Source organism: Pezoporus wallicus, unplaced genomic scaffold, assembly GCF_028554395.1.
Source record: "Pezoporus wallicus isolate ANWC-B61680 ecotype Strahan unplaced genomic scaffold, APGP_CSIRO_Pwel_v1 contig_2910, whole genome shotgun sequence".
In the NCBI taxonomy this organism is placed as follows: domain Eukaryota; kingdom Metazoa; phylum Chordata; class Aves; order Psittaciformes; family Psittacidae; genus Pezoporus; species Pezoporus wallicus.
In genome coordinates this window covers 290,149-316,899 of record NW_026642858.1, presented here as the reverse complement: position 1 = coordinate 316,899, position 26,751 = coordinate 290,149, and the positions used below count along the sequence as shown (strand labels likewise).

The 26,751-nt window shown below is 38.2% G+C and overlaps 1 protein-coding gene across 4 annotated transcripts in view; it reads right to left on the bottom strand.

Moving 5' to 3' along the window:
• The window catches only part of PCSK5 (proprotein convertase subtilisin/kexin type 5), a 268,581-nt gene that overhangs the window by 167,604 nt on the left and 74,226 nt on the right, over window positions 1-26,751 (bottom strand). For all 4 annotated transcript variants that reach the window (XM_057432936.1, XM_057432938.1, XM_057432939.1 and 1 more), the window contains exons 4-5: window positions 14,142-14,285; window positions 11,784-11,860 (exon numbers count right to left, since the gene is read on the bottom strand). In XM_057432936.1, the coding sequence (XP_057288919.1) occupies window positions 11,784-11,860; window positions 14,142-14,285 (221 nt within the window). The remainder of the gene's footprint in view (window positions 1-11,783; window positions 11,861-14,141; window positions 14,286-26,751) is intronic.

Below are 26,751 nucleotides of genomic sequence, written 5' to 3'. Positions count from 1 at the left end.
ATACAACCCCCACAAAGCAAACAAACAAACATCCAAACGTGAAAGCATCCATATGTCTTCATAAAAGGAGATAGGAAAGAAACAGAATTTAATAGTTTGGGTTGGAAGGGACCTTCAAAGGCCACTTAGTCCAACCCTCCTGCAATGAGCCTGGGCATCTTCAACTAGATACATTAAGTCAATAGGAAACCTCACAAAATCATTAGATATGTTTCTAGATGATGTCATGAGATGTGCTGCCTCATCAAGAGGTATTTTACTCATAAATTGAACTAACTTAACTGGAAAGATGTACATATATTTAAAGAAACAAGAAAAAAAATCTTTGCAGCCAGCTTCTTACATAATTTTTAAAATGTTTTATACCCTAATTTACCCCTGTTAATTGTGAACATAAAATATTTCCACCTGGTAAAAGTATATGGAAGGTGAGATTTGGAAAGTAAGTCCTTAAACTAATTCTTCCATGCAACTATAAAGATAATGAACATAGTTTAAGGTTTTGTTAATGCTTTTTGGGGTCTAAAATTATTTCTAATTTGGGAACAAGGCCTCAGATTGCAGAGGAAGTTAGTGTCACTCCCAATGTTACTTTGCACAAATCAGAAACTCTTGGTATGCTTTATGAATGCTTCCTATTCATTTAACTTAAGCAGGTTTATTTATTAATTTTTACTGATGAATCATTATCAGTGTTTCTGAATACATAACTTGACGATATATTACAATTTTCAACAGTTTTTTAAAATCTTTAGAGGAAGAACTGGAATACGGTAAGTATTTTTGGCTAAGCCACACATTTGCTATTCCTACGAAAATCCACCCATATTTATCTAAGATACTAGCCTTAGAAAACACAGGCTTGGATATAATGAGTAAAGCTTGCCAGAAATTTAAAGCTGAAAATTCCAAATGTACCATCTGCAGTGAACATGCCTGTACTTAAGAAAACTCGCTAGATATTGCTACACCATTTTATCTACATGGCAAGCATAAAGAAGAACTTTAGATGAGATACATATAGGTGAAGCAGTCTCTCATCTGATTTTTGAGCAAAGGAAAAAAGTGATAAACTAAAGCCTGCAAATTTGCTTTTCCAACTACTTGCATTTTACCACTTTTTATTATAAAGTCTGCAGTCTTAAACACTCACAATCTTGGATGTAAGAAAATACTACTATTCTCATTCTACAGAAGAAATACCAAGAAGTTAAATTGCAAATCTGAAAAAAGAAGGAACTTCTCTACTAGAATAGCCACAGCTTAATAATGATTGATAGCTTTCAATATAAATAGGTAAATTCTACACCTTTTGCTTTGCTCCGTAAGCTAATCATCATATTGTACCTGTAAACAAAGCCAGGATTAAAACCTTCAACTGTATAAGCTAGCAAATTGTGTTTAAGACGGTAAAAACCAGGAATGTTCTGTTCCACATTAGTGGTGGCCCACAGTAGAGGTCTGACCTGTGAATTAAACGACTACATTCTAAGATTTTCAGAGGACTTTGACCTGCTTTGGTCATAAGTTTTTGAAGAGTCCCACCTGTGTCCCCTTCCAGCCTCTTGTCCACCATCAGCCTCCTTGCTTGAGGGGGCAGGGTGTTAAATAGAGAAGGCCTTGATACTGCGCAAGCACAGTTCTGCAGTAACTAAAACATGGGTTATCAACACTGGTTTGGTCGTAAATCTAAACTATAGCATCATGTGGGCCTGCCCATATTCCCAGACCACCGTGACTAAAGCCTATGTTCCTATGTTCTTTATCACCTTAAATTCATGGCCATGAGTCTGCTCTGTTACAGATATATTTGTACTTCAGTAGTTTATCTTTCATTCCACATCTTCTGTTTCACAAGCTTTTGTATGACAGTATATTATCAACCACTATTTATCCTGTCTCATGTTTTTAATCTAGACTGACAGCTATATATATCAGCTCAAGAGGTCTCAAGTGCTTGAGCAATCTCCTTATACTTAAAAATTTCCACATGGAACCTCATCATTTCTGTGCACTGAGAACAGAAATGAAACAGAAAAGAAAAACCCTCAAAAATACTTTGTATCAGTTCTACTGAAATCCCATCTAAGCAGAAATGAAAAATACACTATGAATACAAGAATGCAGATCCTGAATTTCAAGTTTGAACCTCCTTGATGTGAAAAGCAGTCCATTGGACCTCCCAAAACCAGACTGGGGAAATCCTTTTAGGGAAAAAACATATTAATGCTTTCATGCAAGAAAGATACTGACAGATACAAGGATCCTAAGGTCATAAGGAAAGAAAGAGGAGCAATAGCGTGAGGCGCAGACAGGCCATGCATGGGTCTTTACTCGTTCTGCATATTTGTAATGGTGGATGACTGCTGCGACAATATTTTTCTAAAAATAGTATTTTATAACTTAGGGTCCTCACCATATTCCAGCTAAGAGATATAACTTCCCACCTATTTTGAATTCAGAGTGCAATTTCAATTGTACTGTGCAAGATATGTACTGCACTTAAACCTGAATTTCATTTGATGCTGTTCTGCATTAAATGGACATCCCACTTCTCTTTATAGCTGCATTTCAGAGATGAATGAGGAAACTGTTGAAGTAAGTTCAAGTCCTACTCTTATCTTTGTCAATAATTTTTTTTTAATGAAACTTAGATCATCAGTTCAGGAGCAGGGTTTGCTCCTAGTTGGAAAAGGGGTTTCAGCATAGATATTCTAAACCACTCATTACACTGCAGAACAATAGTAACTGTTCATCTTATGTTTAGGAAGTGTTAAAAAGAGGAGCACAGGAACGTAAATTGGGCTGAAAGAAGAAGTAACACACATCTTCCCATTACACTAACTTTGGCACTCACTACAGCTCTACCCAGCAGCCTCAGCATCTCACACATGTTGAACAAGTAAACAGGAAATAGTCTGTACATCATTTTGCTAAAATCACAGATTTGATGATTGCTTTGAAACTCTATTGCAATATAAATAATTTTTAAAGCAGGTTAAACTTCTGTAGCATAGACTCCATCAACACCACCTACATCTATAATGGATAACCATTGCTTTATTTCTGTATCTGAATTTCTCCACCTTCTCTACCTTCTTCATGAAGAAAGTAAGTTGTCTTCAAGAGAGCAATCTGACACTTCGCTTCAAGTGTCAAACATAATAATTTGACTGTGTATCTTTAAGAAAGATTACAAAATCACAGTAATGTAACACAAGACTAGAAAAAATAAGCTTGCCTACATCAATAAACTTACAGAGATGTGTATTTTTTCATTTGTAAGAAAAAGCAACATGTGAAAGTTTTATCTTGAAAATGTCTTACAAGAACACCTACTAATGCCATTAAGACATTTGCTTATGGCATAACTTTGCAGAGTTTGACTGGTTATAGCATGGTATTTAGAAAAATGCTTCAAGTAATAGCTTTTGACACTCAATTCACAATTGCTTTATCTAACTTGTAATTAGAGGTCTGCTTTTGATGCCACAGCATTAAAGGGGAAATCAATACTATGTGCATGTATGTGCTGGCTGAGAATGAATGTGATTCTCAACAAACCACCTTTTGCACTGCATTTGACTGAACTAACTACTGTGAAATCAGCTTGGAAAATAATTACCACATACACAGCATGGATCCACTCTTTAACTTTCTCTAATACCTAGAATGTCTGAAAAGGCAACAAAATATAGAAACGTATTTGTGCTCTCAAATTCTACTCACCTGGAGAACATACGTATAAACACATGCAAATTGAAACTGGTCTACCATTTTAGCAATCAAAACTCGTCTACTGTAGTTGTAGATTTCCTCCTCCTAAGTTCAAAACCTCAAAATACAAACGCATAATTAGAAATACCAAAAGATCATCTGAAGAAAACCTCTTTAGTTTCTAACTCTCTATAAAATAGATTTCATAGAAAAGAATCCTTTACAGTGAATTCCACATACACCATAACCATCAAAACTTATATCCTTCTTACTGATGACTTTGAATTGGAATGAAAGATCTGATTCACTGTTATCAATTATTTACATGAAAGAACTAGAAGCAGTTGTTTCATTTTATTTGTGAGCTCACTGTTTGGTACTTCAATCACTAAAAACAGGAAAAAGGCTTTCCTGTAGTGTTGTGATTAGATGTTTTGAGACTATGAGAGTTTTATACATCAAAAAAAGGAAGAGCATTGCTCCTCTAACACCAGCAGGAAATACTGCTCAGTGACCAGTACCAAGGTAGCGAAAAAGTACTATTTTTTTTTATTTCTGCAGAACTGGAATTCTAGTTAAGCTTTGTTTTTGTTTATTCCTCTATCTGATTTCTCTCACTTTCAATGACTAAGCAAAAGAACGTCTTTCCTTTGGCTCTCAAAAAATTGTAAGTCCTATCACTTGTGGACTTGAGAGGGGATTATGCAATGTAGTGCGGCAATACAAGGAGCAGATTAGAAGAGGTATTTCCACTATTGAAGCTGGAACCTGGATCAAAAGGCTACTGATTGTGTAGTCCCATGGATTTTTCATCGTTTTGTCAGTATGAAATGCTCTCACAAGTGACTGACCATAGTGAGACCAGTGATAAGGATAATTGTTGCGAGTGAATCAGCTTAACAAAAACTCTTTATCCTCTAGGATAGCTAACTGACCTTAGCTACAGCAATTTGAGATCCCACTCTCAGAGAGCTTCAAATAAACACACATTTTATTCTGAAGCAGGAATACATGAGAATTTAAAAACACCAACACTTGCTTGTTTTCTGTTCTATTTTAATGCAGACCTTACGCTGCAAGTAAGGTTAAGAACCTGTTTGAGACTAAAAGAAAAACATTACAAGCGCACTATGTGATAGTGTCCTGGCAAAGAAAACAGAAAGTGCAGAAAAATATGCTCCAAATGAATGTGTAAAATTATCCCACTTCAGCATGGTACAGTTTGGCAAGCTGCAATGTTTATTTCCCTGATTTTTACAATTTTACACTGGAACCTTCAGCTACTGTAAGCAACAGAGATCTAGTATCTCATGATCTCCACGCTGCATCATGCCCCTAGGCACTTGCTTGGGTCACTAGACCATAATTCACTTGGAAGCTAGCTGATAAATCACTAACACTTCCTCTAAAAATGTGGCAATCTCCCTATAAGCTGGCACAGACCGAACTCCACTTCATTATTAACATCTGCAAAAACTGCAGTACAAGATACGGCCTTAAGAGCAGTGAGTTTAAAATCAGAACAGGACCAAAACATGATAAATCAGGATGGCAGTCTTTGACTGCACTTTCTATACCAATGACTTCTGGTAGTTTAGTTCAGACCCTGGTTTTCATAAATGAACACTTCATCAGTTAATAGAAAACAATCCATAATCTGCAGTTTCCTAATGATCCTAACCAAAGTCCATTGAATTTGCAGTGACACTGAGACAGAGTAGACACCTGACATTCAGCCACTGGTACCTGGAATTAAGAATATCACACTCAGTGTAAACATCTGATCTACTGATCTGAAATACATACTAAGGTAATTCTCTAACTTACCTTCCCATTAAGGAAGGCATCGGACAGACAACGCTCTGCGACATGACACCATCACTAAATCCTTTAGGTTTTAAGCCTCCAGAAGCTGGAGAAAGTCCAGATGAAAAGGCCTTTTCCAGAGAGCTGATTCCCTACTGCAGCTTATGTCTAGCTTCCATCCACAGCTTAATCATTAGCTTTCCCAGGTCCTCCCTGCAGGTGTGAGCCTTGGGATCTGCAGTTCAATACAGTTTGAAAGCCTTTAACAGGCACAAGCAAAAAAAGTAGTGACCAGTTTAAAAAATTGCCAAGATCTTTTTCTGGTGTTGTGACTAGCCGTTCAACAGCAGAATTGTTTTCTACACAAAAGATGAAGCACAAGATGCTGCAGCAGTGCTTTTCAGGACAGCTTATCTTCCCTTCAGTTTTGTCTGCAGCATGCAATACAGCCAATTTCAAAGCAATAGCAACAGGTGCATACCAGCAATCACAGTCCCTAAACTGCATAGACAGATACCCCCAATAGTCAGCACTCCTTTCTACCACACAGCTGCAGTGGGAACCTTTTTGAGATCTCTCTGGCAATGACAGACTTCAGGTTTCCTGTGTTTGACTGTGCTCAGTTCTTCAGGTATCTGCTCTGACTAGTATCATAGGAGTCAAGGAAGCTTTTTAATTTTACTTCATTGACCATCCAGGAGGCAACAGAAACTGACCTGCCTGTCAAATATCTAGTATCTATTCTGAACTAGATGATCTTAAGGTCCTTTCCAACCCTAACTGTTCTATGATTCAATGACTCAGGACATACCACAGGTCTTCAACATAAGCAGACAGTATAAACTAGCAACTTGGAAAAAAAATTAAGCCTCTTGCATTTTACTGGACATCTACATTAATGTGACTGATGAAAGAAAGAATGAATCAGAATGGATGTCACAGAAAAACAATGTCAAAATGTTGGATTAAGCTTCCCTGAAACTCTTTAAATGTAACTTTGTCGCTGTTGTCAGAAAAGACGTAATGCTGTCCAGATATTGCAAAGTTTAGACATGAGTAGTTATGTTTCTTATGATTTTTGAACAGCAAAATTGTTGTCTCCAAAAAATGTTAGACTCATTAAAAATTAATTTAGAAGTTTATTAAAGTGAGTTATTTATGTAGTGGGATGCATTACTGAAAAATATTGAAAAGGCATCCAAAGAGTGACTCAGTATCTCCGAAACAGGAACAACAGCTTACTTCAATTTTTTCTTACATAAGTATAGTAAGAGCTGCATTAAACTTAACTAGAATTATTTAAAGGAGTGCTTTTAAAAGGTCCTCTGCTTGATAAAAGTGCCTGTCTGCAGAATAAGACCTAAGCTCTGAAATAACCACTCCTGAGAAATTTTCAAGAAACAGAAAAACTCATTTTTGTTTGGTCAAAATAGCAAAATGTTTTAACGCTATGAACACTTCTGTTTTATTTATGAGGCTATACAATGGGTAGAATAGTACTTCAGGGATCCCATCTGCATTCTGTCTAACAACCTGTGACTACTGCTAGTTTTTCAACATAGATATTTACAGGTAATGGTGGAATAACAGAAAGAGAATAAAGCATCAGTAGACAGCAGTAAACCAAAACAAGATGCTTTGCATAGCAGGAATGACTTCATCCACAGCTGACTGCTGTCTTTAACCTCTGAGCAAAAGGAAGCTCTAGTATAGGCCTGTACCATTTACAAGCTTCATGATTTGCTGCCAATTTGTAGAAACCAAAGTAAACTTCTGGCAGGACTTGTACATACCATAGTAGTTAAAGAAACTAACGTCCCACCCTGATTTTGACTACAAGCCTTGAAATATTAGTCTAATTTTTTTTTGTGCCTTCCTATTCTCCTTAGCTCATAGAAGATTTAACGTAAAACTTCAAAAATATAATTATGTGAAGTGCCACTCTGGTTATCCACAGTCTCTCCACAAGTCACCAGTTAATTTTTTCTCATTCCTTTTTCTTCACCTATAAGCCTCAGCAGCAGAAAGCCTTCACTACTAATTAAAAGTGAAAAGCTAGGAAATAGACCCAGTACCCTGATGTTTCACAGCTGCGTGCAAAGCTGTGAAGAGACACCAAAGCTGCCCAGAGACACCTGCTTATATTTACAGCAATTCTTTTTATCATTCCATTCCTTAAGGTCGGGTTATAAAATGAGTTAGAATAAACTAGATCATTCCACGGAACAATGGCACGTCTGTAAATCCCACCTTTACTGGAAAACACAAATCACTTTATGCAGTGATGTCCAGTTGCTATAGCAGGAATCAGGAATCAACCAAATTGATCTTCCACATTATAAAGTCTTTGCTAACCATGGCTTTCAGAAAGTTTCCTGGTTGTGATTACCTCAACTTTCAAGCATAACTTGAGTATCTAGTGCCAAATGACCACACATGCTGTATAATCAGAGTTCCTGCCCCTACTTCTAAAGATATTTTAGAGACATAGAAACATAGAGATAGGCTACTAGTAGTGCTTTTCAGCACTTATTTGACTCTTATTGAGCCTCGTTGGAACTAGAGAAGGAAGAGTGATGGCCCCCAAAATTGAAGGTGCTTAAGTGCTGCTCAGCGTATCTGCTAATTGGAAATACTGAGCCTGTAAGCGGAGGACAGTCTGCCAATTAATCTTACACTGAAAGCATGCTTCATGTATCCTTTGTGTCCAAAAACTGACTCTACAGTAAGGCTATACTTCCTTATAACATTGACAAAGCTCAGCATATCACAGTATCTGCCCTTCCACCACCACATCTCACCAAAACCTTAAGGCTGGGCTGTCAGACTATTCATCAGGCAGGGATGGTATGAAAACTCAAGTCCCCACATCCCCCAGCCCTAGAAGAGAAGGTAATCACATATAAAACTCTAGCAACAAAACAGAAAGCAGCCTCCCTTCTCCAGACATGATTTGTAAGTACCCTGCCAAAGAAAAAGATTCCATGATTCACAGCAGGAGGTACGCAACTCCTTGCAGTACCAGAGGCTGAATCCCTGAAATTGCACCTAACTGGGGCACCTCCAAGTGTACCCTCGTCATGCCCCAGTTCCAAGATAGGAGCATCTTCACCTAAGGTAAATGTGGATGTGTCCCTGGCATGGTGGGGTGGTGGACAGCAGAGAGGGATATGCTGTGATGCAAACTGGCAGCTCAGCTGAGGACTGCTCCCAGAGGGCGAGGCTGACTGTCACATTTTTTCTCAAAACTCCTTGGAGGCCACTGCTGGTAACCGGTTGTCCATCACACTCAGTTTTGTGGACAACAGTCGCAGGCACCTGGGGCATTGTCATGCAGTCACCTCAGTTCACTGAAACTGGCTAGGCCAGTGAAAGGCTCAGGCTATGCTTTATTTTCCCCACTTGTGCCTGGTCTCGCTCTCCTCTGATCTTAGGCTCTGCTGAATGAGGTACCTGCCTGACCTGCTGCAGATTTGTTGTTTCTGCTTTTGGCAGTGCTGTTTTCATGTGATTCACTCTGGAGAGCTGCAGAAAAACTTAGAGAAAGGAGGAAAGAGAAAACATGAAACTTCCAGGGGGCTTCCTTTTGGAGGGCTGAGTTTGGCCTGTTTAGGATACTGGTTGACAGAATCCCTTGGGGAACATTACTGAAGGACAAAGAGATCCAGGAAGGCTGGACACTCTTCAAGAATGAAATCCTCAAGGCAGAGGAGCAGGCAGTTCCTATGCACTGGAAATCAAACTGGTGGGGAAGAGCAGCCTGGCTGAGCAGGGAGATACTGCTTGAACTCAGGGAAAAAAAGGTAATTTGTCATCTGTGGAAGAAGGGACAGTCAGTGCATGAAAAGTACAAGGATGTTGTTAGGTTACGCAGAGAGAAAATTAGAAACTCAAAAGCATGGCTAGAACTTAATCCATAAAAGATAATAAAACATATTTTTACAAACATATTAGCAATAAAAGGAGGGCCAAGGAGGACTGGGGGAAACCTAGTGACCGAGGAAGAGTAAAAGGCTGAAGTACTTCATGCTGCCTTTGCCTCAGTCTTTAACAGACCAGCCATCCTTAAGGTACTCAGCCTCCTGAGCTGGATGGCAGAAACAGGGAGCTGATTGGAGTCCCCATTATCTACTAAGGGTGACCCACTCGGCTGATGAGCGAAAGGCTGTGGACATTGTGTATTTGGACTTTAGTAAAGCATTCAACAGTCTCCAACAGTGTTCTCCTGGAGAAACTGGCTGCTCATGGTGTGGATAGATGTATTATTTGATTAAAAAACTTTAATTCATTCTTCTGTTTCAATTAACATGTTTTTTGAGCATACCTCCTAACAACCTCAGTGTAGTATTAGCATTTTCCATATGACCATCTAGCTCTGAACTCCTCAGTTTATAAGTAACTTAACTGAGGCAATGCCACAACTGATTCTATCCACCAATTCTTCTACATCAGTGAAATTTTTGCTTAAACTTAAACAAGCCTGCAAGTGCAGAATGTTTACACATTTCAAAACAGAAGACTTTACTGAATTTCTTTTTTTATTTTCTCATGGTATACTTGCTTTAGGAGATTTCTAGTGAAGAAAAGGCAGATAAGATTCAGTAAACTGAGCTTCTGTATGAAAATAGGATGAGAAAGATGTGCCTAATAGGCAAAAGGGGGAAAAACAAAAAAGAACAAGCTCTTGCATATACTTGTTTCTACACAAAACTATTTGGCAGCATGTAAACAGTGTCAAATACAAGCAACTAATGAGAACACATGCCAAGATTGCAATCACAAAAAAATAAATTATTATTCTTCAAATTAATACTAATATAATATGATTCTAAGTTAAAGGGCATTTCTTAATTATCACAACTAAGATGTATGCCTTATATATGTGCATTTATTTACATAGCTTCTAAGTGCTAAATCCTTACATGTTTCTCATCTCAGCCTACCACCAGGATCAGGCTGACTGACCAAACAAGTACTTGACAGAATTCACCTCAGTTTTCACAGTTATTTCACAGTTATTATAAGAATAGTTACAGCTGTTCGTACTAGCTTTCTGCTGTAAGATGAGTGTATCTATATGTAACAAGCAGCTATGTGTAACGAGGCCCTGTCCAGCTGTTACGAAAAAGGTGTTGATCAGGAGAGGATTGTTCCATCAAAGTGTGATCCAAGGTTGCCCAAATGGATTCTCCAGTCAAGCTAATGTTTTGCTGCTGACTCCCAGCTCTTGCTGCATTATTCTGGAAAAGGTTTGTGGGGTTGTAGGGAAGAAACAACATAAAACCAAAAGCATTTCAGTTGTGTAAAAGATGAAGTTTCACCTCTTGTTGTGTCTCTTCTGCAGCAAGAAAATACTGAATGCTTTCCACAATTAAAAAAAAAACGCAAAAAAATCAACCACAAGAAAACAAAATACACAGCCAATATGTTGACAACTAGTAGGATTCTCCTTCCTCTAACTCATGCAGTTCCACAGAAAGGTATTTCTTTCTCTTCTAGTTAACAAAATGCTACCAACAAATAAATGCCCTCAAATATCCATCGGGGCAGAAAAGTGGCATGCTTCCTGAGGTGAGATGGGCCTCCTGATATCTTCCCCAGCTCTCACAACAGCACATCCAAAGAACACAGCTGGAATGATAAATAACAGGAAGCAGAGCTCTGCAGGAGAAACATGTCATTCATTGAGATGCATCCAACTAGTCATGTGAACGGATATTACAATCTAGCAGAACTGCCACTTCTGGGTTTAGAAAGTCTCTATTAAACCTCCGCATATAAGATCTCCATCATTTCAAAACACATTAACAAAAACAGACCTTCACTAACTTGTATATTTCTTCAACACAGTAAGTCTATAAAGTTCAAGAGAGTCAGAAGCTAAGAGAGTTGTCAGAAATTACAACCCCCCCCAATACCTTAATGACATGATACCTGAGAAAACTAAGAGTAACACTTTACATTCTGCATCCCAAATGGATTGAAAATTATTAATTTCACAAGAACAAGAGTTCTTGTAAAATTCACATTTCACAAGAACTCTCCAGTTGATTTTTATGTGGTTTTGGATGGCTCCAAATGCTTTCAATGAATAAGTGTCACGCAGTGTGCATGGAAGAGACATAAATACATTTCACGAAGGTTAAATGCAAACCACAGTGCTTTATAAGGAATCAAGTTTCCTAGACTTTCGTAGAAGAACTGGTGCTTTCCATTTGATGAACTAGATTGAAAATATCATGAATGCCATAGTGCCTTACTTGTTCTCATTGCTGGCATCATATCGAGGCATAGGGTCAAAATCATTTCCATTGACATCAAAACTGGCCTGCGAATCCTACAGCAAACAGGACAAAGAAAACCAGTTTCTCATTAACCACTGACTCATATGGCCTATACATTCTTCAGCAGGTTCCTACAAGACAGTAATTAGCTTAACTAACATTCCTGTGGTTTTGTGATGATTGCGTATTTTAGGAAAGGATTTTTTATTTTATAATTATGGGAGTTACATATATTACTTTATTTTTGGAAAGAGAGAAGGATAACAAATGTTCTGAAAAAACACAGTTCCAGTATGAGAGAGGAGCTAGAAAGTGGTGTTTCATTTAACCAGAAGACTATAATTCTTCTAAGAAACTTCTGGAAGTTAAAGAGAGCTCATTCTCAAAATTGAGGTTTTGCTAAATGTTTCAATTTTCAAGAAATTATCCACACAATGATGATTGAAATATCAGTAATAGTTTCAAGGAATAATATATATTTCTTAAGAATACAGTTATAAAAATACAACTTGACATGCAATATAAACTGCAATCACATTTCCCTGGGAGCACAACTGTTTCAAATATTTGCAAGTTATCTCTTTATTTTTGTTCCATATTTCACATTTACCAGAATTCTTACAGCTGAAAATAGTTCACAGAGTAAATAGCTGCTGGTTTGTATGGCTCCCATTAATCGATGCGGTAGCATGTGGTGTGTTGACATGGCAAGCAGATCTTTTTAATCTCTTCTTTGCTCAAAAGCAGTTACCACATCCACCTCAAATATTCCTGTTTGCAGCCACACCAGCAATAATCCGACATATAGAAGGCATTTGTCATCAAACAAGCCATGTGTATTGCTTTGAGGAAATTCCTTGTTGGTGTGAGGAAAATGAGAGAGGAGGTGGTAAGGGAATAAACAGCTGCTTTAAATTCAGTGGAAGGACAGTATTGGGATGAGGTGACATGATACAATCTGGGTCATTCACTGAGAAGGTAAAATTATATTTGGTTTGTTTAAATAACATAAGAGATTGAAATGAAAGATGTGGCATGCATTAGGATCAAGCATACATAGACAAATAGGGCAACTGCCTGTCACTTGTGTTTGTGCAGTCCTCATGTATGTCAAAGCTGAGTTCCACATGCAGCATGGGGAAGGATACGGATGTAAGTATGGCTAATTTAGAACAAGCAACTTTAAACTGTGGACATGATTGTAGCTTTTGATGGCTTGTTAATGATATTTTTGTTACCTTCATCTCTGCAATGCTCTGTTCAAGGTGATATGCTCACTGTGTTTAGGGCTCTTTTACAAGATCTGTGTAATAGGAGTGAAGGTAAACCTTGCCTTGAGCTGGTCATCTTCCCCAGTCTGGCCCAATTCATGTATATTTGTCTATTTTCTTACCTCATGTGAATGTGCACCTTGAATACTTTATTCCAGAGAAATCAGAAGGTACTCAAGGTCACGTGCTTTCAGGTAATGCCTTACTCCCAAAACCACAGGACTAGTCACTCCAGAAAAGCATGGCCCTGATGCTCCAAACAGCTTCAAACTGACACTGACACAAGAAGTCACCCACTAGAGTAGGAGCCTCCTCTTAAGTTATAGAACCCTCCAAGGTATGTGAAGCTAAGCATTCAGATGTGATGAACCACAAGCAAACAGAAATCTCCTGGGTGATGTGAGACACAGGACACAGAAAACAAGGACCGCCCTATTACAAATTGTGAGGGGACTCACTGGAGTTAAGAAGGACTTACTAGAAAGACCCCCAAATATTCTACATTTGTTTTTAACTGAGTGAATCATAGCAAGTAATGTTCTTTTCCTTTAATATGATTTCTAGCAGTATCATAAATAGCTTTAAAAATAAATACATGGAAGGACATGCCTAAAATTACAGCCTTTGAGAAAAGCTACTGTTTTGCTAGCTTTGCTGGCCAAAAACGGACTTCAGCTGCATGCATTAATTGAAAGGCAGTGTATTCCATTTCTAAGTTCCTAGAGCATAAGGATATTAAGTAAAACAATTAGAGAAAAGAGAAAAAGCAGCTGATGATTGGTTCTTGTCCTTCAGAAATTCAGCTACAACAGGCATTCAGATACTAAGTTTGTTCAGATGGAACACAGTCTTAACTAAAACAATACAGATGACCAAAAGTTTTCTTCCTTCCTCCCACTGGTGTTAATGTTTGTGGAAACCCCGTAAGATTCTTCCCTTCTCCCTTCTTCCCCTCCACTTTAATTTCCTCCATTACTCCCTCTCTCCTTCTATCTTTCCAGGAGTAACAAATTTATTTGGGGTAATAATAAAGCAGAAAATCTGAATTTCTGTGGACACTCACGTAATTCTGCATCAAGTCTGGGTGGTTTCTCTCAATGCCGTCATCCAGGATGGTGACCACAACGTTCTTTCCAGTGTAACCTCTCTTCCAAGCACCTACTATATTCATATCTGACTGGCAATGGTGGGTGTTATCACTGCAGTGCTGGGGAGAGAAGATAAAGATGTTGGATGTTGCAGATCAGTGAGTACCGTGGGGTTGAGGTATTATCCTACTTACATTAACATTACCTTTTAAACCAGCACATGAACATACTGATTTGAATAGCAACTATATAAGACAAATACCTTTATTTAGACAGAAAATAATTTAAATGCCAAATTAAATGCAAATTGCTAGTTCTGCCTATTTTTCATTCTGATTACTCTTCATGCTAAGCCATCAAAAAGGGAAGCGTCCAGCCATACTGAACCATTAAAGCCATGTGTAAAATGAAGTAGCTGTTTCTGGCTGTTAAGCATCCTTACTTGAAATATACATTTGAATTATTTGAAATTTTTCAGAAAAACAAACCATATGTGGATAAAAATAGACAACTGCCTGTACAGAATTGGTAATGAAAAAAACCCTTGCTTTTTGGAGCTTATGTGCTGTACAACTTCTTGACAGAATGTCTGGAAACTAATCCAGATTCATTTCTATCTGCGAAAGAAGGCTTTTGGCAGGTTTTGTGCAGTATCAGCAGGAGATGAGCAGCAGTTAAGAACCTGTAACCAAAACAACACCCTTGAAAACTTGCAGCTTAGGGTGTCTGATGAATTTTAATAGTTAGACTGAGAGCAGCGTGGGGTATAGTTTTCAAGAGCAACCAAGTCCAGTGTAGTGGAGAAAGAAAGTTTCAGGTATATTAAAACTGAAAGTCTCTTCCTTGACATGACTGCACCCAGCTCATGTGAAGAAATCTGGCTTGCCATGGCAATGAGACGTGACCATCAGCTATTTGTATGCCCCATTAGAGACCCTCTAACATGTACACAGAACCATCCCCTGTGAAGTGCGTTCAATGAGCCCCTAATCGGCACTGTTTTCTTCCAGCTCCTCCAGGGTCAGACAGATCAACAGGCAAAAACCTATCAAAATAGGGTGTGCAGGGAAGGGGAACAGCAAAGGGTGGGAGGGAAAAAAATAAATTAAAAAATAAACTTGTATCATAGCAACAGTGGCCACACAAGCATGCTCCACCTCACTTCCTGTCCCACTGCCTCATGTCCCCACTTCAGCCTCATGTTTTGGCACTCCACAGTTTGTAAGGAGTATAAAGAAACTCATGGAAATGCACTGACTTCACTTAGTCCATCCCTCTCCTCCTGAATATGAGCACACTGAAGAACTGTTAGGCATACTGGGTGCAAACTGACATCAGATTACTATTAAATCATATTTTTCCTCTTCTTTTTCTCCAGTTTACAGCCCTACACTGTCATATACAAACCAGAGACTTTAAGAGCAGTCTTAATTTGCTATTATTAAAGCGAGATTTTATTATTAAGCACTATGCATATATGTACATAATATAAATTCTCTTTCATGGTCTTTCCCTTCTGTCTGCAAATATCTGTTTGTCTCTCTCTTGTCTATCCATCTGCACACAAAGGAGCTTGAAGGACTTCAGGGACCAGTTCCAAGGTATGTATAGGGCAGGCTTAATGCTTTTGTTCTGTTTGTTGATGGAAATGCTCACACTGCTGGCTTTATGAAATTAATGACAGTCTAAATTTGCCATCTGCACGCTGAATGTAACAGTTGTACACATGAAGCGTTCTAGTGTACAAACAAGGGGGTTAAGAAGTGTGTAATGTTTCCAGGTGACTTTCCACTTTTCAGAAGTGTTACTGAATTAAGCATCAGAAGCTACCTGCAAAAGCTATTAATAACATTCACATTTTGCTGATGTGAAGAGAAGACAAAAAGGTGAAAATACCAGCCTCCCAGCCTGGACAGCTGCAAAGGGCAATCAGGATTCCAGGCTCTGACCTCCAGTCAAATTTACTTGTCCATTATACTGCCCTTTTATCCCCTTCTCTGAAATGCCAAATGACCCTATGGCTGCTTTGCTGTCTGTCTTGCCAGGAGATGCCAAGGGATGAGCTCATTGTTTTGCTGCCATGCTAGTCAAACCACTAAGGCTGAGCAAGCATATGTTTTTTTAATCCCCACTCCCTTGCAAGCTCTTTGGCTCTCCACCAGAAGACCATTGCTTTTTCCTTTAATGATCTGGCACAGTCAGTCACCCTCCCCTTACCTGAACTTCTGCTTTTGTGGTGGTGGCTGAAGGGGGCTAATGCAACAACTGCTTTGCTACATGCATGTAGACAAGCACAAGAGATATTCCTTGCTTTAGTGCTTACTCTGATGATTCTTTCAAGAGATGTGCCACGTCACATTGATCCTGAAATTATCTTGCTCTGTTCCAAGACTGAGCAGAAAGCTAGTCTAAACAAAATCCTTCTGCATAAAAGAAATTCCAGGAGAAATTTCCAGGCAGGTATAACTCCATGCCCACTTATAACTTTGGAACACAGGTATGTAACATACGGATACAAAATGCAAAGGCACCAAGAAGCATACAACGGGGAGTAGTTCAACAGCAGTTGAAGGGTTCAGTTCTTATGGCTACAATATAGAACACACTTTCAAGCCCTATTAAAAATAGCATCTTTATTTCTTTTCACCTCTCCTCCTTACTCTTCTTTCCCCTCACAATTCTTCATCTACATTCTTCTCCCCCTGATCCTAGCCTTGCTTTTCTTTTCCAGTACAGTCTTTTACCACTTATGTTCCAGTTTTCACTGGTTCAACACCTCATCTCAGATTCCCATACTTTAACCACAAATTATACCTTCCCCCAGATTATTGTCTTATTTTCTCCAGATTTATCAGTCTCAAAGCAGCCTAAATTGTTTTTGTCAGGAATACTTTAAATCTCAGAACTTTTCAAATACTATAACATGGTACAAATATGCTGTTCCACATTGAACAGCATCTAAGATGCCACCTATTACTGGATTTCACTTGCACTCCTTCCTGTCTCTCTGTGCTGGCTTTGTCTGGGATTAAGAGTTAACATTCTTCATAGTAGCTGGTATGCACTTTGTCTTGGATTTGTGCCGCAAACAGTGTTGATAACACAGGGATGTTTCAGTTATTGCTGAGCAGTGCTTACACAGGCCTTTTCTGCTTCTCACGTCACCCCACCAGCGAGGAGGCTCGGGGTGCAGGAGAAGTCCCGAGGAGACACAGCCAGGACAGCTGACTCCAACTGACCAGAGGGATATCCCACACAATATGGCATCATGATCAGCATATAAAGCTGGGGAAAGAAGAAAGGGGAGGACATTTGGAGTGATGGTGTTTGTCTTCTCAAGTAACTGTTACATGTGATGCAGCCACACTTTCCTGGAGATGGCTGCAGACCTGCCTGACCGTGGGAAGTGGTGAATGAACTCTTTGGTTTGCTTTGCTTGTGTGCACAGTTTTGCTTTCCCTATTAAACTGTCTTTATCTCAACTCATGAGTTTCCTCACTTTTACCCTTCTGATTCACTCCCCCATCCCCACAGGGAAAGAGTGACTGAGTAGGTGTGTGCACAGGCTTTAAATTTCTCTTTCCTTCAGAAACATTTCTTGTAAGGAATTTTCCACTACTGTGTTCCATTCTATAAATTGTCTTTAACCTCATGCTGCTTCTTTACCACCTATCCAAATTACATTATCAGGTTCTTAGCAGAGGGCTGCTTTCCTAATGAGTTTAGAAACACTGTTTCAATTTACAGTGTTGCCCAAATAAGAAGTAGTAAAACATCTATCACATATGATAATATGATAATAACAATTACATGATCCTTAGTGACTGAATTTTATATCAATGGGTAAGTACTGAATTTTATACCTCATTTTCCATCTATTTTTCCCATTTTTTTTTTTTTAACAAAAAGAAAAGAATTGTCATGATAACATACTAAAACTGTGTGCTTGGAAGTTTTTCTTGGATTTGTCAATTTTTGGACTATTGCTTTTTTTTGAGTTTTAAGAGGAACAGTATAAAATGGGTTAGTCTTCTGAACTTCCCCTCTCTTTAAGCAGATGAAGTAAGTCAGAAATTTCGTTTATTGATACCATGAATAGATAACTGCAGTAAGCCAGAACTATTTCAACATACATTGTTTTCATCTATTGCCTGGAGGATACCATCAAAAGGAATAAACAACCTCTCACCCAGTTACATAGAGTAATTTTACTGAGATTTTTAAAAGGCATCCAAAGGATGATGCTTTTCTTTGGACTGTTTAATGGGGAAATTTTAATGATATCACCATTAGTATTTAATAGAAACCATCTGCAAGTTTGAGGGACTTCTGTGGTACATGCAGGAAGCAAGAGGACTATAGTAAGAAAAATTTCAGTATTGAACTTTTCTCATACTTAATGGTTATGAGCATAAAAAGACAAAAGAATCACTTAGACATCTTTGGACAGCCAATTTGGAAGCATGCCTTTCTGCAACTAACGAGCAGACATAATACTAGAAAGGTCTTCTGTTGGATGCTCGCATGATGCTTTCAGTGTCAGACATGGACCTAGATTCTCCTTCCTACTTTGTGAAATTATCTCTAAAAACTAACTTATGATCATTGTAATTATCTTAATGTTTCCTGTCTGCTGCACTGATTTTTGTGGTTGGAGGCTTGGTGTATCCAGTTATGGATCAGTAATAAAATTGAACAGTTAAACTGAGAAATCAAGAATCACATCAACAGTCAAAATCTTTTGGAATTCCAGAGACTGAAATAAAATTAAAAGAACAATGACTACAAAATTCTGTTCTGTCTTTTGCAATGCCTGTTAAGTCTATAACCAGAGTAGAAACAGAAGTTTCTAATCCTGTGACATGCAGTCTCTCTCAGAAACAGCATACTGTGCTCTCTTTAAGTCTTCATGAGGTACCCTGCATTGGTTTCCCGTAGTATTTTATTTGCAAGAAGTTATTTGACAAGATCTTGTCAGTATCTAAGGGAATAGAGAGAAACACAAAATGATAATCAGAATTACACAATTTTAAAGACCAACTGTGAGCTGGCAGACCTTGGATCTCATTTAGTGGAACAGTGCAAATGCTCCCGACCCCAGGAAAGCTCTGAAACACTAGTTCCCACGCAGAGATTAGATACATTTAGATCTACATTTAGATTTACATTAGATACATTCTTTCAATATTGAGGAGAAGAAGAAAGAGCAGCAGCAGCAGTAGAACAACAACAACAACAGAAGAAACAAGAAGAAAGCCCTCCTGGTGTTACTAGAGTAGTAAGGATACAATCTTTGGCACAGACAAAAACAAGCAGGCTACAGTCAGGTTCCTTAGATTAGGGGTTTTGTCAGCTACTAATCTGCAAGCACTGAGAAGACAGAAGTTTCATAAGATCGCATGTAGAGATAGGACAGTCAAGGGCCTATCCACTGACCTTGACCAACACGAGCAGGAAGAAGGTGACGCACAGGGCTAACAAATGGATCCTGGTATTTTGTGGTGCTATCAGAAAAAAAGAGACCATCTACCTGCTCTGTGACAGGAATGGAAGGTGGGCTATTTGGCACTCTTAGCTGGTCCAGGCAAATGCACAGGTAATAAAGTTTATCAGCTTTTAACTTTAGTAAAGAAGACTTCCTGATGGTACCTTCAGCTTTCTGAAGTACAGTTTTGCACAGTGTTCTAAGTTAAAACTTGCCAATTGTTCTCTCCTTTCCTGCAAAAAAGAGAAATAATCTCTTTTCTTTATGTTCTTGATGGGATCCAATTTTAAAGGGGAAAGAAGGAGGGAGGTAATCAGGAAAGTTGGCTATGGAGGGTCCTTATTAAAATGGCTCATGTCATGTAATAGAAATCATGACAACATGCTTTGAAAATTACATTTTCTAAGAATGCTATTAAAATAATGTTTCCTTTTAAAAGTAATTCTCACATTTCTTATTCTTTCACCACAATAAAAGTGAAAGAAAGATTTTTAGAAGAAGATGGTGTACCTGCAGCAGACATAACCTGGTATTTAGTGCACAGCAATTAGTAACTGCATAGGAAATTATTTTATTCTGAGTTTTATCTTTAAATAATTTCTGATTATTGCTGCACACAATATTTTTAAGCTCTAGCAAGAGCAGGCAGGCAATGTAAAGTGTGACTCATTTCAAATACAAGATTTTTTTCATTAAATTCCATCCAACTTCTGGAGTCATGTTTTACTGAATTGCTTCTATTTTATCTGTGCCTGTATCAAGAGAAATATTTCAAGAGTGTACCATATTAAATATTTAACACCAATTTATTGCTTGTAAAACTTGCAATTTACTTCAAAGATTAATTTGGTTCTTAAGCTTTATTGATTCTGTAAGTTAACAAGCAAAAATACATTTAGAGGCCAATAAGAACAATCACAGACATACTTCATTTTATGTCTGTTTAAGCAATGAAGGAGAACAGGAAATAATATAAAAGGGTTTCTTGTATTCGTAAGAGTATCTGATGGCTATAGTGAGACAAGAATAATTTACAAGACTATATATATGGGGGTTTGCAGTGAAAAAATAAGAAGCTCATAAATCTTATTCTTTGGCTGTGATAACACTGCTTTTCTTTCCAAGAACAGAATAATTCATAATGCATTAAATTTGTATTCAGGACAATTCCATCACTTCTCCATCACTGGCACTTTTTTAAGCCTACACTGGTTGTTTTTCTGTAACCTGTGTGCTGGCCTAAATATGAGTTAATTCAGGGAAGCCCTGTATACGCATGTTCCATAGGCTGACCACAGTGCATCACCTTCAGGAGTGGGAAACTTCCCCCCTTCTAGGTCTACAGACAGCAAAGTTTCTCTCCCAGCTGCAAATTCTGGAGGCTGCAGAGGCACAGAAATAATCTGTCTCTGCTATCATCTCTTTTTTCTCCATGGGACGTGACCTGTGGCTCCATTATAGTGTTTGCCTCCAGTCCTGTTTCCTTGCCATGTGGCAGCAACATAAGAGACTCCTTCAAGGCAAAGAGAAATGTAGCTAAATTTCAATTGTGCATGTTCTGACACCTCCACTAAGATACAAATATGAAAAGCTGCATTTACAAAAACTACAAAGGTCCACCACATCATTCCAAAGAGCAAAAATACATACGTATCTAGAAAGAAGAAAACAACGATGATGACTTAGAAGAAGAGGGAGGATAAGGAGAAGATGAGGAAATTGCAAATAAAGGCATCTAGAACGTGTCCATTTTACCCTGAATGCAAAAATCATCCATACAAATGGCATATTACAGACCTGGTACATCTGGTATATTCTTGAATCAGTGCTCACATGTTGAGAAGTATGTGTTAACGTATGGACAGATTTCTCCCTGGGAAGTATTGCGAGAAATATAAGAACCTGATGCAGAACATCTTGGAGAGTCAGTAATGGACAGAGAGGGGAGAAAAGAAATAATTTCCACAGTCTGGCTGCTGCTAAGAAATGTAGGAAGAAAAAAAGCATGCATGGAAATTTATCTCTACATGTGGCAGTATTCTCCCAAAACGACTGTATGATGACTGACTTACTGATACTATCACTATTATATAAATAGCCTACTTGGCAAGAAAAGGCCAGCAAGCAGATCAAAAGTTAATGCATTTTTACCTGTCTAAGGGGAAAAAAAAAAAAAAAAGAACTATGCCAATTCTTTTATTAATTAGAGAGAATACGTGAAAAGAACAGCTGCTCCCTGGCCTCAGCTGCACACCATCAACCCTGGGGATCCAGTGCTCACAAAGGATGAATAATTCCTCAGAGAGATAATTCTTTCCATTCTACCATTTTTTGTGGCCTTTGCCACATATTTTTATTTGACCTCCTCTGATTCCCAAAAAAAGAAAGAAAAATAGGGCAGTTTTACAAAAAGTCCCAAATTTTTTGCCTTTTTTTAAAGCATCATTCCTACAGTTGCAGTTATCCAGCAAGACCCAAGTTTCTTCCTCTCTCTCAAGCTAGACTTGATGTTTTCATTATTTCTAAGACACAAATTAAACAGAGAGATGGTAAGTCTTATTTTAAAACAGCTTTCACAAGTTTCTAAGAATTCTTTCTACACTACTATAGACTTATATTTTAAGCTGTTCTCAAGTCAAAACCCATTACTTCTATCTTAAGTCATTAAGGAGCATGGGAAACGAAGGTGGATTTATTTAGAGTTTGTGTGAACATATGTGACAGTATCAAACTAACTACAAGGAGAGAAGCCCTGAGCAGATGGCTTCAATTAATCATTAACCCTCACAGAGACTGATGAGACTGGGAGGAGCCTGGGGCTTACACAAACTGACTTCCCTCCCCCTCTGATCTCTTTTCATTTTACACAGAAAAGAGAAGTTTAAGAACGATATACCGTTACAGGAATGCTGGGTGTGAATGGAGAGTTGATTCTGGATGGCCCACAAAACTTGTTTTTTCCAAGAATGCTATGAACTTATAGGAATGAGATGACTTGTGAGGAAATAGATGAATATATGTTCGCTTTGAGTGCTTGTACCCTAATTTTAAGGACGGTTGCACTGCTGCAGTCCTTTTTTCCCCCTATTTTATGTTGCGGTATGGTCCCTCTGATCCATGAGGCAATAGCCTGGTGACATCTGGTGTTAATGGTGGGATGTCCTGGGGGTAGAAGGAAGGAGAGAGGGACAATGAGAGGGAGAGATGTGAGACAAAGGACTTGTTCAGGAGGTTGAAGGAAAGATACATGTCCCTACTTTTCCTACCTGCTTTTGTCCCCTGGGGAAAAGTAAGGCACATGTAAGTCAGAATATGATTACAGCCTTATGTTCCATTATTAGTAATGGAGAAGGAGTTTCTCCCTGTTTTCTTGCAGGCATGTTTAGCTCCTGAGGCTGAAACTGTTTCATAGTGCCTTTATTTCAGCAATAAACATCTATGCTACTTGATACCTAGAAGCCTTTTCCCTAAGAACCATAAAAAGCCTTCAGGTTATTGTACCCTTGGTCCCATTATTTGCTTGGTTCATATGTCAAAGGAAAGTATAACTTGCCAGAGGACAAACTTTAAGCGCATGAAACTATTCTTTTGAGACAGGAGTATAAAAACCACTCCATACCCTCCTTAGACAGCCTTACAGAAATGTTTAATCTAACACTGAAATGCATGCTGTGAAAATTCATTAACAGTACAGGATCAGACTAAGATGAATGGCTTCTATTTTAGTTTGTCTATAGGGAAGTAAGTGCCCTAGGCACCAACAGGCTTTTCACCATTTGAATGTGCTATGGTTGATGAATGCAAGGCCCACTGTGTATTATAAGAGAAACCTGGGAAGATAAGACCAAACCACTAGAGGGAGTGGCCAGTTATATTTTGCAGATGAGATCATCTGGCAGAAATGAGAGAACAAGCCCAGAGAAATCTAGGGAAGACTAGGAAGGAAAAAGAAAGGCCATTCAATTAAAACCCAAAAACTTTGCATAAGACAAAGAAGTATCACACAGTTACTCTTGTTATCATCTCAGGAAATTCGACTCAGCAGATTAAAGTTGTTCTCACCTGTTGAAATCCTTCTGCAACATTGAAGGTTAGTCCAGAGGCCTATGCCACAGCTGTACATGAAAGACTATGCAAAACAGGCAACAAATGTTGAAACTGCAAGTGGTCTTACAGGAAATCTCAGCAGTGTCAGGATTCAATCTATCCCAGCAAATACAGATACTGCAGAGAGGTTCTGGAGAAGTCCAATATATTTGCAAACACTGTTCTATATAGAGAACTGTACAGAGACCAATGTCTATGGAGCTTTCTAGTAACAGGACTTTAAGGGATGTGGGGATCTGCTACAAAACTAAACTCCAACTTTATCACTAATGACACCTATATTGTATTGTCTGCAGCAGTAATATGAAGGAACTTCCGCCAGTTGCAAGTAAAGTGATTGTGTGGAACTAATCTGAGAACAGAATTTTGAACCGAAACTAGAGGAATGTATTCCTGTAGACAGAGAGAATATATATACAAACTCAGTATAAGCACCTTTTATACACATCAAAGACTCAAAAATGTAGTTTGTCTAACTGGGACTCGGAAGAAGATCACATTCATGACTGTCACGCTTATGTAGAGTCTGTGAGTAAGGCAGTCTCAGCTTTGAAATGATACCATTAATGTTAACTGCCTCAGCATTTGCAGGTATCTTTAAAAAGAACCAGAAAATCAGCAGATGACATACCCAGAGAAAGTAAAGAAAGCCATGATCAGAGTATTCTCAGAAAGGAAACCTATACACAGTCAGAAATAAACTAAATGTAAGAGTTCTTAGTTTTGTGACTGCTAGCAACTCTTCTGCATCCACTGCTTTTCCTGGTTCCAGAGCTACAAAATACTCTCTGTGATTTGTGTTCTCTGCAGTCTGCATTCCTCCTTGTCATTCCTACCATCTCTATCCATTTCTCCTATAATTCCTGTCACTTGGTCTTCTGATGCTTAACTTTCTTGATTTTCAAACCTCAGCTGTAAATGGATTTTTTCCCAGATTGTTTTGTTTCTCCTACTGGCTCTGCCGTTTAGCTAAAAATACTACTATAACATGAAGGTGCGCCAAAAATGCAAAGCTAAAGAGGGTCTTCCAAGTAAAAAGGCGAATTCTCTGGGAAATATAATGTACCTCCAGTAAACCTTTTCCCAACTGCTATCTTCTAACATGGACATGCATGAGGCAGTTACAAAGTGAGATTATTTACTTAAAAACTGTAATGAGAACTTTGGACCCATTAGAGACATAGTATGAATCTGTAAGCACTTAATAACATAGCCATTCATAAGGAAGCTAACAGAGGATTTGACATGTTGGTTTGTACTCTGGAGCCATTATGTAGCTGAACAGACACAGTTATACTCATTTTGTTTAAGGAAACATTACTGAGCATGTGCAATTATTAAGTCTCAAATCTTAAGAGGCTACAATGCTTCCTTGTAGTTCCGGAAATTAGTGGAGTGCAAAGTAATGATGGCAATAGAGCCAGAGTAATCTGGATCACTTATGAAGGTGAATCTATTTAAGAGGCGGGTTTCTAGTATAATTTTACATAAAACCATACACAAGATTATGCTGTAGAACTGTAGGACTGAGAGTACCAGGCATAAAATGAGAGATAGTGGCCAGAAACATAGTAATGGTGAAAAAGATTCAAGTAAGGTAGACAGTCACCTATAGTTTCAAGAAGATGCTCTGTGAAGCATATATTATTCTGTGACAGTTAAGCACTAGGATAGCAAGGAGAGTTAACACATGTTTTTTAATGACAGCAATGATACTATTCCTGGAACGGTATGTGCATGTGCCTACTACTAATGTTTCAAAAATGATGCTTTTGAAAAACGAGCAGTAACTACCTGCTGCTTGTTTTCTGAGCGAAGTGCTGGAAACCCAATTTACAGTGATTCTTAACGAGCTCAAAGAATTTATTTTATCTAAGGGAAGGTGAAGTTGTAACTTGATTGCAGCATGCAAGTAACTCAATAGAGATGATACTTTTGAAGGGGGAACATTTCTTAATCTACTAAAGAATGGCCTAACACAGTAAGTACAGAGCATGATAAACATGCACTTATAAGATGTAAGATTTGTAATAGCTAATCATTAAGACAATGCTCATATAGATGTGACTTTTACAAATACCATCTTCTACCTAATGTCTTACTGAACACCTACTGCGGTTTGATTACATATTCTGGACTTGTGATTGCAGATTGTACTGATTACTGGTCAGACAAAATGGTCAGACAATCCTCTGCTGTATCCGTGAAAGGAATCAACCAAAGGAGTTCAGATCTGGAGGCTGGCTTCCATAAAACTAAAGCAGTTCTGTGTCAGGAGCTTCACAGAACTCTCTATTAAGAAGTACGATCTGAGAAAATAAAACTTTCCTCTGCCATTTAACTGCTTTCAAATACTTTGAGAAGGAGTTTTGGTCTCTGCAGTTAGGTGCTGCCTCAAATATAAGCATATCCCAAGTAACTCCACTCTAAATAGGCACAAAAATATTGATTACTATGTATAAAAATCAACTAAATAGGCAAAGCAATAATGTCAAAGGGGAACTGACATGGAACATTCAAATGTGGTGATGTCTTGAGTGTTACTTCCCTTTGACCATTACCTTCAGGGGTGGGTGACACAAAATCTTGAAAAAATAGATGTTCATTTCTTTGGGAAGAAAATCTAGAAATTTTAATTGATAAGCATCTCTGTGCATAGGTAGGGATTGTTTTAAAACAGAATAATATGAGTTTATGTGGTTGTTCTGCTCTTTGTATAAAAGATAAAGATCTTTCAAGGAAAAAAAGGTCTCTAAGCAATGCAAGAAGAAAGTTGGGTTTGTTTTTATAACCTTGGTGCTGCATAAAATAAATAAAGCTTTTGTATTGATTAAACTGAAGATCCATTTCAGAGCCTTGTTACAGACAACCTGGTCAATTCCTGTATTGATTTATCTTGACATAAAACAATCCACAAAACGAACTAACAAGTAATCACACTGTAGTAACAGGCTTATTTAAACAAAAAGTTTGGGTCAGCTAGCAGCCAATTA